General features: G+C 43.1%; 2 protein-coding genes across 3 annotated transcripts in view; both read right to left on the bottom strand.

Moving 5' to 3' along the window:
- Positions 1–1850: 1850 nt before the first annotated feature.
- LOC308297927 (uncharacterized protein) lies at positions 1851–3978 on the bottom strand (the record flags this gene model as incomplete). Its single annotated transcript, XM_080741491.1, has 2 exons — positions 1851–2783; positions 3964–3978. 2 exons carry the CDS (start codon positions 3976–3978, stop codon positions 1851–1853), a joined length of 948 nt encoding a protein of 315 aa, XP_080597617.1.
- Positions 3979–7653: 3675 nt separating this feature from the next.
- The window catches only part of mta2 (metastasis associated 1 family, member 2), a 37975-nt gene continuing 31820 nt past the window's right edge, over positions 7654–13808 (bottom strand). The window contains exons 10-19 of one of the 2 annotated variants that reach the window (XM_080741977.1): positions 13187–13261; positions 12544–12602; positions 12060–12163; positions 11774–11913; positions 10601–10829; positions 10146–10241; positions 9899–10020; positions 8963–9105; positions 8251–8329; positions 7798–7936 (exon numbers count right to left, since the gene is read on the bottom strand). In XM_080741977.1, coding sequence (XP_080598103.1) covers positions 8293–8329; positions 8963–9105; positions 9899–10020; positions 10146–10241; positions 10601–10829; positions 11774–11913; positions 12060–12163; positions 12544–12602; positions 13187–13261 — 1005 coding nt within the window. In that variant the 3' untranslated portion in view covers positions 7798–7936; positions 8251–8292. Of the gene's footprint in view, positions 7937–8250; positions 8330–8962; positions 9106–9898; positions 10021–10145; positions 10242–10600; positions 10830–11773; positions 11914–12059; positions 12164–12543; positions 12603–13186; positions 13262–13808 lie in introns of both variants that reach the window. The other variant, XM_080741976.1, reaches the window with a different exon arrangement.

Below are 13808 nucleotides of genomic sequence, written 5' to 3' on the forward strand. Positions count from 1 at the left end.
GTCATTTGTATATATCATATAGGCTATAGGCCTAATACAATATAGGCCGATGTGTGGCTCTCTCGCCCTTGCTGGCGCGCGCGCTCTCAATGCCAAATCATGTCCAAATGGAGACGCACGCTGTTATGCGCGGAGCGCAGAGGGAGCCAGCGGAGGGCAAGAGAGAGAGAGAGAGAGAGAGAGAGAGAGAGAGAGAGAGAGAGACGTTGACGTCCTCCTCTTCGTAGATGTCTGGTTTATTGCTGGTAGATTTTGGGAGTCCCTCCGCCCTCCGCTGGTTTTATTTTGTGATCGCTCGTTGACGACCTTCGACCGCAGATAAATCGGCTAACGCCTGCGCGGCAAATTTTGCAGGGGTCCTGTGGTTACATTGTGAGTTGAACTTGAAGAATGAATAAACACAGGGAGATGGAGGAGGCATTATTATGCAGCTTGGATATACTGTATGTCCCGTGGACAGACGTGGACTCAGTGATTCCTTGTTTCGGATGATAATGTGCAGTGTGAGGGCAAACGTATCAATTAAATATGCAAGAATGTGGCAACTTCACCCCTCCCATTCGCACGACTAAACCGAATTATATTATGAGAATGTGGCCGAAGACTGCAAGCTCAAACATTGTAACAGTGCTGCTGTGAATACACTTGGAACATTTTAAAGTGAGTTGCAAACCTCCCTTGTGATGAAGTTTTTTTGCTGTTGGCTCAAACAAACTGGACATTTTTCGAAGTTATGACAAGGAATCAAGGATTAAAATGAAATCGGTTTTATTCTTGACTTAACAAGTTTGACATTAGAACACAAACCTTAGTTGATTAGTTACATAAACTACACAATGTACAACAGTTAAAATGTTATTAAAACATGTTCTGTCCTCCTATGGGGAAGTCAGACAGCCTAACAAAAAATAAAATGTAACATTTTACATGGAAGGTGAGGAAATTTAGACGCTCACCACATTTACATTTAGAGCTCCCCTAAATGAACACGCCCTGGTGTGTCAGCCAATTCACTGAAGACCGCGATGCACGAGATGAGACCAGGGACGGCCAGTCAGGTTAAACACACTGAAATCACACGAGAAAATCTGGAAGGACACAAGCACTGAGCCAGAGTTGATGCTAAAGCCATCAGCTCTGAAAAGACAAAGTGTGTCCCCCTGGTTTCCCAACCTCTACAATCTTAACCATAACGTGATAGTGAAAAACCAAAAAAAAAAAACTCAATGGTGCTTAAGTTAGGTTGTTGCAACCATCCCCCAGTGATCCGTTGCCCCAGGTATGTGGCGTGATGACGGCTGGCCTTACCTTGAATAGGCTACGTGCACATTGTAAAGCGCAACACTCTATAAATGCACCATTTACCAATGTTATGTTTTTAAACACATTGGAACATTATTGCGCCACTGCCTGCGGTATGCCACCCGAAGATTAAAGCATAAAAATATGAAAACAATAAAAATCCATTTAAAAAGAAATAGTGCTTATATACTCAAATAATAAAAATACATTAAAAACCCTCATGCTTACATCAAGTCGCTCATTATTTGATAAATATATCCTCAAGCAGGAGTTTGAAGTGAAACAGAAGCAACAGACTCTTGGCATAACTGTAGTCCCAGGTTTCCAGAAGGTGACATACCCATTTCCTGTTCTGGTTCATTTTCCAATAGCTCTCGTTTGACTGGCTCAGCAGTAATCAAATAAACCAATGGGAAACTGAACCAGAACGAGAAATGGGTACAAGCACGTGCCACTTCTGGAAATCCGGGTCCACCTTTAGGCAAAGAGAAGAGACCACTGCACGCATGAAGAACCAAACATGTATTCCCCGGTAATCCTACACTGATCTATTGTCCTGATCTATTGTCCCAGATATGTCGAGTGCTTGCTGCCATGGCCTGACTGCTCTCTAGCCGCTTGAGTTGAAGGGCCAAGGGCAGCAGCAGATCATTCAGGTGCTGACTGGAGAAGGTGAAGGCATTGTGGGCCGTGGGTTCCACAGGCGGGGTGTTGAGGGGCGAGTCCGTAGGGGAGGGTGGAGAGGAGGAATTATAGGACCAGGTGGGGGAGGTGGGGGAGAACGGGGAAGAAGGAACCCCGAGCATGTTGTTACTTTGTGACACGGCTATGCTCAGAGGAGAGAGGGCTTCTCCTGGACTCGGGCTGAGGTCAGGGCTGTTGAACTTGCTGGGGAGGCAGTGCTGGAAGCGGCAGCGCGTGCCGTAGACACAGAAGCCGAAGGCGGTGAAGGTGCGGCAAAGGGCTCCGCGAGGCTTCCTCTCCTTGGCCGGTGTTCCAGGCGTAGAGGGAGACTTGCCACTGCTCTCGGGCACCTCCAGGCCACAGCCAACCCCAAGGTCACGGGAGGAGAGGTTCCTAGAGCGGCGGCGGAAGGCAGGCCGCTGCTCTGTGGGGCTGTGGACGAACAGGCAGCGGGTGCCATAGGCACAGGTGCCCACGGTGTGGTAGCTGTGACACAGCTCCGTCTTGTACTTGGGGTGGCAGAAGGGCACATGGAGCTCATGCAGGCCGTGGGCAAACTGGCAGCGCTCGGCATACGTGCAGAGGCCCGTTGAAGCATAGGCGGTGCACAGCTCTGTTTTGTAGCGTGTGGAGCAGACCCACGGGATGAGCTGAGGTCTGGAAGGCTCTATGAGAGGCAGCATGCCCTCCGAGAGAGAAAGACCCAGTCCAACGTCTCCATCCGAGGTCTCACCGGACAGCAGTTTGTCCACCATCTCCTCTTGATAGGTTGGCAGGAACAGATTGTCGCTGCTGGTCTGAAAGAGTAGAAGTAGGACAATTTAGTACTTGTAAACCAATATGCAAAATACACTCAGGCCAATAATATGTCAATTGAGTCTTAAAGATGAATCAACTGACAGCTTGTGACTTGTGATTTTTTCCAAGCTGAATCCATAGCTTAATTATATACCCATTGCCAGTAGCCATAGTGAAAACATTGGAATATTTGTTGGTTCCCTTTGTCAGTGCCTGGATGTTGTGTAGTTTAACAACATTTATGGAAAAACATTTATGGAAAAACTTCTGATCTATATACCAAAGTTCTACAGATTGACTTTTCCAGTAATCGATTACAAATTCCTATGACTATTGGTCAACCAATGTCAGTTTAGGACACCCTAGTAAAATCTGACTGCATAAAAAGAGCCACAACTTAGTTTAGATTGAAAGACAAATTAATTGAACTCCTAGCAGGACACTAGACTAGACTTGCATCAGTTTAATTCATCAGCAAAATTTAGGGCATGGCAAGGCCACACACTCACATTAGGCCTAGTATAGCCTACCAAACAAAAGCTACATCGATTGTAACATGTTATGTTCACAAATGGCTTGACATAAGCCTTTTCAAATGCAGTCTCATCCTTCTACTACAAACTGAAATGTAGACATAGAGTTATAATAAGAAGATTGTAGACCTACACAATGTGCTAATCAACTCCAATTAGAGAGCAGAACAAAGAAATTGCTTGATAACAAGCAATTTGACTGATATCCATTCATATTGCAACAACAAACGTAGGCCTATCACATGACATGAACATACCAGACACCATGCTGATAATAACAGACACAGGGATTAGCTATTTAAATAAATATCGTTTTGATGAGCCCACTTTCAGTGTCTCTCAGTCCAGTCTCCAGGGACCATTGGTTCCTTGACTGGGGGTTCAAAATCTGGAACCTTTGGCTTACAGATCTCGAGAGTTCGGCAACTTGAGTGTGTACTAGTCTAGCATACAAATGCAATGGTCCTTGACTCCTTGAAATTAAAGCGTTTGAGAAGTTGATGTCAAGTGAACTGATTTAAAGCCCTAAAACATAACTAAAGATCACTGAAACAAAGAATTCTACTGCAAAGATAACCCATTTAGAGGCTGAACGTTCAATGGGGTCACTCTTTTTCTTCAAATAAACCAAAACGTTATCACTTACCTCAAGCTGAAGCATGACTGGAAAAGAGTGTAATAGTCGCAGACAAAATGCTGTAATGCCGATCACACCACCAGATCCAGGGCACCAAGCACCGTAAACGTTGAAATCAGGAAGAATCAAAATATGTAATGTAAAACGAAATAAATAAACGTGTATTATGTTGGCATGGTCCCAGAGTCAAAAGCAAACACTCCTGAAGTGAACTGTGTGTGATGTGATCTGCAGCTCCCGCCTTGCGTTTAAAAGCTACAGGAATCAGCTGTGTGGAGTAGACGGACGTTCCAATAAGCCAATCACGTCCAAGTAAAGGCAGTACATTGTTAACAAGACACTTTAGTTTGATCTCTGTACCGGTGGGCGGCGTCTTTATTAAAATGTAATTAGGATGTAATCATTTCAATTAGCTACAGACCCAATACACATCCTGGACCTGGATGTGGACGTGTTAAAGAGGCCTGGGCCTGTAGGCTACATAAACTAAAGTGTTAATTCACACCTCAGGCTCAGCCACAAGTAAACATCACACTTAAAACAATTTAATTAAATGCTGTCTGTTAAAAGGATTAATCCCACTGAATGGGAACGAACAAATTAGTTATGTAGTCTTATTTACAGTCTCCATATTTCCATTTGAGATAGGCTATATTATTTGGGATTATTTTGAGACAGGTTTAGAGCTCCTGCGGCAGTGCCACCTTTCACACATAGGCTGGTTTACTTTGTGTATTGCTCTGGATAAGAGAATCTGCTTAATGTGTACAGACCAAATACACACAATCTCATCAGTCATCATCACATTTATTGTGACCTGCAATATCCTTACTTTGTTGATTGGATATTTTAGACAGAAACAGTGCAAGTATTTCAAAAACACTGTCCCACAAACCAAGAAGTTGGATGAAGGTCCATCCATTCTGCTATCTGATTGGAATGATCTTCCTCTGACTTAGATCCATTAAACCCTTCTGTCACTTCAGGACTTCCCTATATCCACATCTTGATACAACTTGTTTATACTTTTAAATTGACTGTAGGCTACCATTAAGAATATATACAGATTTGTACGACTACTTCTTCCCTTGTCTTAACAGCTGTGGTAGTTGTGAGAGAATGAGCAACTCAAGCCATCTGTGCATGAACCTATCTGTATACTTGCATTTTATGTACATACAGTATGTCTGTTGTTCATGTTTCATGGGTCCTCGAAACTTTCAAGGGGACAGCCCTTCAATAGAAATATGAATGTGGAATTCACAGGGGGAAAAAAAATACTGAGTCCAAGTGAGACAACAAAGAAAAAAAATCTTTATTTCTTTTCTTATCAAGATACATTAAGGATACAGACATTGGAATAAAAAACAGTTGAGAAAAAAAGTTTTAATTGTAGCGTTTCTCTCTCCGACATACAAAATTCTAATCCCTTGCCCTTTGATTCCATCCCACGGGTCAAATGAACAAGCCCTCCCCATCCCAAACGCATCCTATGGAGATCAACGTTTCACAAATAGTTATTTTAACCCTCTCCACAATGGAGTAGTAATTACAATTTAGATTTTATAAAAAAGAAAAAAAAAGAAAGAAAAAAAAACACTTACGTTTTCCAATAGGCCATTTTTTTCTCTGATCATTATTTGCTACGAATTTAACACTTCAATTTATTGTTTTAAGAAACATTACAAAAGCCCACATTGGGACCAAACTTGCATATAAATCCACCAGGTGACCCTTTACTGGCTGTGACAACTCACCTTGCCTCAGGGCAGCTGAGGAATTATAATAATCCAATTAAGCACAGATTTTATGTGCTCACCCTTTCATAACAATACAAAGGGGAGGAAAAGTATAAAGAATCAAACCAAATCAACCCATAAGTTGAGACGCAACTGGAGATTCCTTTCACATCATAATCACACTCAACACAATCAGAAACATGACTTCTGCAAATGTGCCAGACATTATATATTGCTGCGGTATCAACATTATCCGTCGACAGGCCAGTGACATTTTGCCAGTTTCATTCATACCAGAAGCCAACCAGTACATTGTCATTAATGTTGTGGCCTAAAGTCGGAAGAATCTAGCATCGCCTCGCATGTAAAGATGAGTTTTAAACCTCTACATTATGGCTTGATTTGGATTCCTTCACTTCTGTCATGAAACAGTATACCAGCAGACTGTATTCATTCTGCATGTCAGTTAGATCAGGGTTTACCTCATTCGTTTGAATTTCCTTCAAAACCTACACACGAGGATACTTCCTACCCAGTCAACATCTAGAACTCCACAGCCGCTCTCTTCTCAATTGACCATGTTCACACAAGTGGCTATTTTTCATCCTACTTATACTCACCCCGAGTATGAAGTAAGAATAAAATCGCCACTGTGTGAATATGGCCAATAATTCAAAGCCGTTGCATTCAAACTGTAGTCAGAACCCCCATCTTTTAAACATCAGGTGTAGCCCCCCCACCCCTCCCCCCACAGAGAAGGATCCAGAACGTTTCTCTCTCCTAATGGGCTAAAATGGCGAGAAAAAGCGTGACAATCGTGAAAAAGGAAGAGATGAGAGACAGGACTCGGCTTGATTGCGACAACAATCGACTAGTAAACAGAGTTAGACGAACACTACTGTGACACCCACTTCTGGTGAGGGGAGGGGGTGGTCAGGGCTTAGGGGGGGGGGGGGGGGAGAGTTAATAAGGAGGTCTGTTGCCGTCATCGACCCTTCCCCCTGCTGGGTGTGAGGGGCTCAAAGAGGGACAAGTCATTGCATTGGTGTCGATTTTGGAGCACAGGCGAGGTAAAGCGCCCCCAAATGCTAAAGTGAAGACATAAATGCCTGATGGAGGGCTCATACTAAAGCTTGATTCATGCCTTGTTGTTCAACAGGGTCATGCTAAAAAAATTGCCGATCTACAAGCTCGAGTACGCGACGTGCTGAGAGCTTGAATGTCGCCTATTTTCAGCACGTGACACAGTCGTACTACGGAGCATAAATTAGGCATAATGTATGACCTTGAAGACCAATGTTACAATTCAAGACACATCTTCCTCAGGGCCCAGATCGTGCCTTATAAATAAACATGCTAAAAATAGTCTCGATGCCTGTTTGAGCTCTCCCATATCACCCTCCCATTTACAGCCGCCCCACCTCCCCCCGTTCTCTACAAATAGGTGTCATGACTTGAATGTTGCTAATATTTACAACAAATAAAGACAGAACTGTAAGGAGGGGGGGGGGGGGGTAGGAATAAAGTGTGCTTTATCACCATTGTTTCAGGATGAGAAATATCTTGAATTAAATTACACAATTAAAAATATCTGCCATTAAAAAAAGAAAACGGAGGGGGGAGGAAGAAAAATAATTAAGGGAACCAGAATAAAATACTACAACGCCCCAAAGTGAGTGTGTGTGTGTGTGTGTGTGTGTGTGTGTTTGTTTGTGTTAAAGAGAGTTGAGGCATGATCATATGTCTACAAGTGGCATTTTTATTCAATGTCATGGAAATGTACACTCATCCAAGAGCTTGTATGTGTGTGTTGGGCATGTCAACCTTCAAGGGGGTGAGGGGGAGGAGGGGGGGGGGGGGGGTAACAGAAAAGCAAAAGAAAACAGAGGGGGGAGGGTGGGGGGGGGGAGAGAGAGAGAGAGAGAAGAAAGACTACTTGTATGGCATGCTGTGCAGCCTAGTAAGTGATGGCCTGAACACAGTGCCCCCCCCCCCCCCCCCAATCCCACACAAGAACTCCGCTTCCCCCCCACCCCACCCCCATGTCCTATTGAGACCCTTTTCGGGTGCGGACCCCCGTCCTCGCTCAGTCCTCCAGGACGATGGGTTCGCTGGTGCTGGAGGGCAGCAGGGGCATGGCCAGGGCTCTGGGGGGCGGCGGGGGCAACTTGATGCGGACCGGGAGGTGAGGTTTCCTGGCTGCTCGTCGCATCTCTGACTGCGTCAAGTGTTTCCTCAGAGCCCTGGGTTGGGAGACGAGACGGAAACGTGAGTTGTGTGCGAGAGGGAATAAAATGCTCAAAAATGTCTGATAATGCCACCCTGCATCAGGTTTGGCCGGGATTGTCCCAGGTTCAAGCTGGGTGCCCCCCGCTGAGTCCCGACAAATATATCTAAAGCACAAAAAAATATTTTTCTTTGTTGATTCTGCTATTTGTTTATGTGGATGCACTAAACAACATTTCGTTCCACGTTTCATTCATACAGTGACAAATAAACATCTTATGTGCTGGTTTTCACCACAATGTAAATAATAACACTTGTTTTGAATGCTTACATAGATGTTTGTCATGTTCTGTTCTGTTGAAAGGCGCAGTCTCTAGGTGCGCCAAGTGTTAAAATAATTGTCCCCCATCCTGATGAAAACAGTAATAAAAATAATAAAAGATGGGTGGTCTAGGTTAACCTGCTTCATAAATCATAACTCAGATATTTCTATTAGACGTTAAGGTTGGGAGTTTTTGTTATGTTTAACACATTAAGACCTGAGGCCGATTCAACATATGCCTTCTAAATCAGTGGTTCTCAAATGTTTTAGTGCAATTGACACACAAAATATGTATTTGGTCGCGGTCCCCCATCTGAAAATGACCCTCTGAAGAGAAGATTTGTGTTAAATTCAAAGGATTAAACATGCTAAACAATAGCAAATGTACAAAAAAACACGGCACAAAGTGACTCACTTTAAGCTCATATATCTGATTTTTTTTTTTGCCGTTTTCAGAAAAACTGGGGTTAAAAGCCGACCTCGCAGGTCACTCTGCTCTCTCTGCCCTTGGTTTCCTGCTTCTCTTTACAAACCTACTGTATGTGAAAATCCACAGTCTACTAGCACACCTCCTTTTGGCCAATAGGAGGCATGAAAAGTTAAGGAGGCCTTTACCAGGTTTTGTGCAAATCCACACTGAACTGTCATCCTAATAACAAACAGACAAACAAGGTCTAAGCATTACCTGCTTGGTCCGAGCTAATAAAATTACTTTGTTTACCTGGTGTCTTTTGTAGCCACAAAAACCACAGGGTTGGGCGCGTCACCCTGGTTGACTTTCTGGCGCTTGATGACTGTCTGCGAGGTGGTCCTCAAGCCCGACGAGAACGGCCTCCCATTGGCCGAGAAAGGGACCCCGGCGGCCTGTGAACAAACGAGATGGTGAGAAACACCATTGAGCGAGGTGTTGAGTCTCTGCTGCGTGGAAACCTCATTATGTCCAAAACCAATACTTTTTAGGATTCAAATAATTAATTAAAAAAATAATAATTTCGATTTTGTGGATGTGCTACTTTTTATGCTTTTGTGTGTCCAAGTAGGCCGTATGATCAAGTAGGGGATTAATTTACGAAACAACACAAACAGTACAGCAGTACTACAGCATAACACTCATTTTAGTCTCGCGTGGCCAGACTGTTGCCTCCGCGATTTGCAAATGCTCCCAGCATACAGTCTGGGGGACGGAAGTTCTAACGATAAGTGCGAGATAAAGCAGTAGCCACTCCCTTGGTGCAGTAACAATAACAAGTCCTACTGGAAGCGTTATGTCTCCTTTCAATATTTTTGGGGGCGTTATTTTGTCTTTCTCTGGTGTTATTGGTGTTACTTCCATGATGTTTTCAAATGTTTTCTTAAACTATACACGCATAACAAGAATATGCCGCGTCTGTGCTAGTGTGTTTCTGTTATGTTTCCAATGGGACAACAGTTCAGTTAGCAGTGGCTACTTCCGATACTCGCCGTTCGGGAATTGTAGTTCCAGAATCTATATAGCATTAGGAGATTGTGGAGTAGTTGTCTGGCTACGCAAGACTACAATCATTTTAACCACTTCAGTTTATATGCTGGCTATTAAAAATAGCTGATAAATAATATACATTTGGGGATCCTTGGCATGAAAAGGCTTGAGAAGCACTGGCCTATCAGGAATACTAACGTTGTTGTCAAAGGGCCTCTTCCCCAGCAAGCCGGGCCCACTGCGAGGCTGGTTGACCAGGTTACGATTGATGGGTGTGGGGGCTCCCCGCGGGGCCTTCAGCTTCAGAGGGGCTGAGATGGCTGGAGGGAAATATTATCAGTCAAAAAACACTCCCAAGATGTATTTGAATGTCAAAGGTGTGTTGATAGGAGGCATTATTAGAAGACACGTCAACTGTGCAAAAGCCACGGCTGCTCATCCTTACCTAGATTCTTCACTATAGTGGCCAGTGATTGCCGAGGGATCACCCTTGTCTTCCTTCCTTCTAAAGCCTTTGTGGCTTTAGGCAGCCTGATTATACCTGAGGGGGAAGAATGTAGAAGAAAATGTTCAAACAGTGCACATTATAAAAATGTGGCAATGCAATGTTTTTGTTTGTTTTTATCCAACCAACCACATTGGCTGATGGAATTTCAAAATCATCAGCAACCTGCACAATTTTGCAAGCCAAAAAGGATTCATAAAATTTAACAGGACACTTGAGTGACAGCTGTCAACTAGTCATAGTTTGTGTCATCATAGCTTAGTTTTCTTTCCGTTATCACCAGCTACGTTTTGTTTTGTTTTTATCATAGCTTTAGTCGACAACAATTTTGTTGACACAAATTTTACATACAGAGTAGGAGTGTGTTTTCCAGGTGAGTGACCAAGTGTACTCACACTCGGCCTTGACTGCGTTGGCGTTGATGGAGGCGTACGGCCGCCGGGCAGCGCGACGCGGCTGTAGGATGTCCTCACACACGCGGCGGGCGATGCGAGTCAGCTTGGTGGTCTGCAAGATGAAGGTCTGCCGGTTCTTGGCCAGCAGCTTGGCGCGGCCCTCGTTGCGCGTGAACGGAGACAAGCCCTGGGTCTCCTGCCGCGACATATGGCCACGTGGGACCGCCTCCTGGACAAAAGTGACACAGTGTTTTGATTTACAAGGGCCATTTTTAAGACTGCTTAAAGCCACTGCAAGATAATGAAGTGGTCGGGAGTCATCGGATCATTACAGTATTTCACACTACACAAGTCTTTTTCTTGAAATCGGTCTGTCTTAATATCGTTGGGGTTTTCACTACACGACTGATTGTCGATAATGGATCACACAATATTGCAGGACATTTCACTGGAGTTGTAGCCGAGAGCCACCCTTTGGGTTGTATTTTAGTCTGTGTTTCTGGCCAATGGGGGGGGGGATGTTGTTGGGGAATCGACATTAACAGCATGACACTTGAGAGAATTGTAGAGAGGATGTTTTGGTGTGCGCTGCTGGGAGTTTGTGTGAAACCCTCCATTTGTTTCAACCATGTACAGCAATTTGGTCAGCTTTGGTTGTTGTAAATGTGGTTTGTAAATGTGATTTGATTAAGACATGGCACACTTTGTTCTCTGATCTCTTGTTTTTTGTTGTGCACATTATATAATTGTATTGAGGTATTTAAAAAGGACAGAAGGTTTCTGGCTGGATAGTAGTACGAGTCAACATCGTGAATTGGTTGACAGGCTCTCAATAATCGAGTCTAGCGATAACGGCCCATACTGTCAGAAAGGTCCTCAATAAAAATATATTTTTAGATACCTCAATAATAACGTGCACATAGAAAAACAAGACAGGAACAATGCCTGATAGACGCATATTTTCCTTTTCTGAACTGACTATTTGTCAATGATTCAGAAATACCGTTTCATTCATATGCTTGTTTTCATATGCTCGGCTCCAGTTTGCCTCCTAGAGAGATTAATCTGCCATCTGGCATTGCTGCACCAACAAAGTGACGTATATGGCCTTTCCTTCTTTACATAACCTTGGAACGTGTATACGTTAAGACAATTATAAAGAATCACACGTACAGAGCCAGCTCTAGCGGCGCCCTCTAGCTGTGTGGGGGTCTTCAGGCCTCCATACTTCTTCCAGTATATCCAGCAGGAGGCGCACAGTCTGCACTGCATGTTGGGAGGGCCCCAGGCATACCACTGAGGAGACTGCGCCGCTAGGGGCCACACAGGGAAAACAGGAGGTTAGTGGCCTCGGAAATAAAGTCAATACAAAATGACATGCAAATGGTAACCGACAGCCATAAAGCCAACAGATAAAATGGGAAACTGTAACTCACAACAAAGAAGCAGTATCACTTACTATGGCAGCTCTCGCAGCTGAGGCCTTTCTGGAAGCCCGGTGCAGCTCCGTTCATGCCAGGCTTGCTACCGGGTGCCATGATCTGATTAGGGTTGGGTTTGGTGCTGGGGGGAGGGGAGAGAATTTTTAAACAGCAGTTCAATTTACTCTATGCTGTGCTGTAGTTAGGGCTGTGCAATTAACATTTAATTTAGAACCAGTAACTGACTTAATCATGCCATCTCAAAGATTAATCAAATAATCAAATAGCAGGGTTTTTTATAATCGTCTGATTCACAACTCTGCAATCAGAAATTGTGAAAATAGCAAACATAGCAGATCTACAACACGCTCACAACAATTACAGATTGGCTATTTTCTTTGTTATATTATTTCTAAATAGTCGTTCATTAATCGTAACCGAGGCAAAAGTTTGAAATAATTGTGATATTGATTTGAAGTCATATCTCCCAGTCCTATAGCTGTAGTTCTGATTATTACTCACTAGGTGGGGATGTACACCTGTTTCAGCTTGCTGTCTGCTTCTGCTGCCTTAAGCCGCTTCTGTGAAATAAAGAGGTGGACATCAAACAAAATCAATTTGGGAGCTCAACTTTATATCAAAACAATTTGATCAAAAAGACAAGTCTTTAGGCTGGTAAAAATCAAAATGGTAATTTCATAAAATGTGAGTTGCATATAAAGATATTTATAAAAGTATTTAATAGCCTTAAGATCTATAGTTAAAAATGATATATATATATATATATATATATATATATATATATATATATATATATATATATATATTATTATTATTATTTTTTGGCACATAGCCCCTTCTTTATTATCATGCACCATAGCCCCTCCTGTATATTGTTGTAGTGCATCGGTTCTCATAGTGGGGTCCGGGGACCCCCAGGGTCAACTTTAACCATTCATACTTTGGCTATTCAAAAATAACAGATGTACAAGCTCACAGTGCTTCACTTTCGTGTTGTGCTGCAATCTTGTACATCTGCTATTTTTGAAAAATCTTCAAAGTGTTACATTTGTTTAACACAAATCTCTTTTGGTGGTCCCTGGCACAAACATTTTAAAGAAAAGACGTTTGAGAACTACTGTAGTGAATGGACTGTGTAGTCTACCTGTTGGATGTAGCGGTCAGTGGTCTTCCACATGTAGTAGAACTGGACCACGCTGGCTAGAGACTTCCAGGGGAGCTGGGGAGAAACAAGTCACACACACAAGCTTGTGTTATTTGTTTTGTTGGTATTTTAGTGTTTTTTATATGCGGGGACTGAGGACGGAAATGAGCTTCTAGCTATCTCCGCCAAGTTACCTGAGAATGTTCAGCTGATTTAATTCACGTTTGTGTATTGAATGTTCATTAATGTACATCGTCCCATCTAAATAAACAATACAATAAAATACTGCCCACAGTATTCAGCCAGTTAATTAATAACTTGTGGAAATGATTTGGTGTAGTGAGACTAGTAGAGCGCTGGAGGACTCTGGTCAACGAAGTATATAGGGTTCAAGTAGTTAAATAGCTGTTGTGTTATTGTGTATTTTGTGTTTTCTAAAGGAATTGTTCCTTGTAAAAATACATTTTGGTGTCTGCATGTCATGGGAACTGACATGCTTAAGTTGACAGTTCATCACATCTTTCATTTTCCACACCAACATTGAATCCATATTTAATCAACCCAGCAATCATGGCAGCCTAGCTAATGTGGCTCAGACCAAAACGTTTGAATTTACAAGAGG

The sequence above is a fragment of the Nannobrachium achirus genome (assembly GCF_963921795.1).
Source record: "Nannobrachium achirus genome assembly, chromosome: 14".
Classification (NCBI taxonomy): Eukaryota; Metazoa; Chordata; class Actinopteri; order Myctophiformes; family Myctophidae; genus Nannobrachium; species Nannobrachium achirus.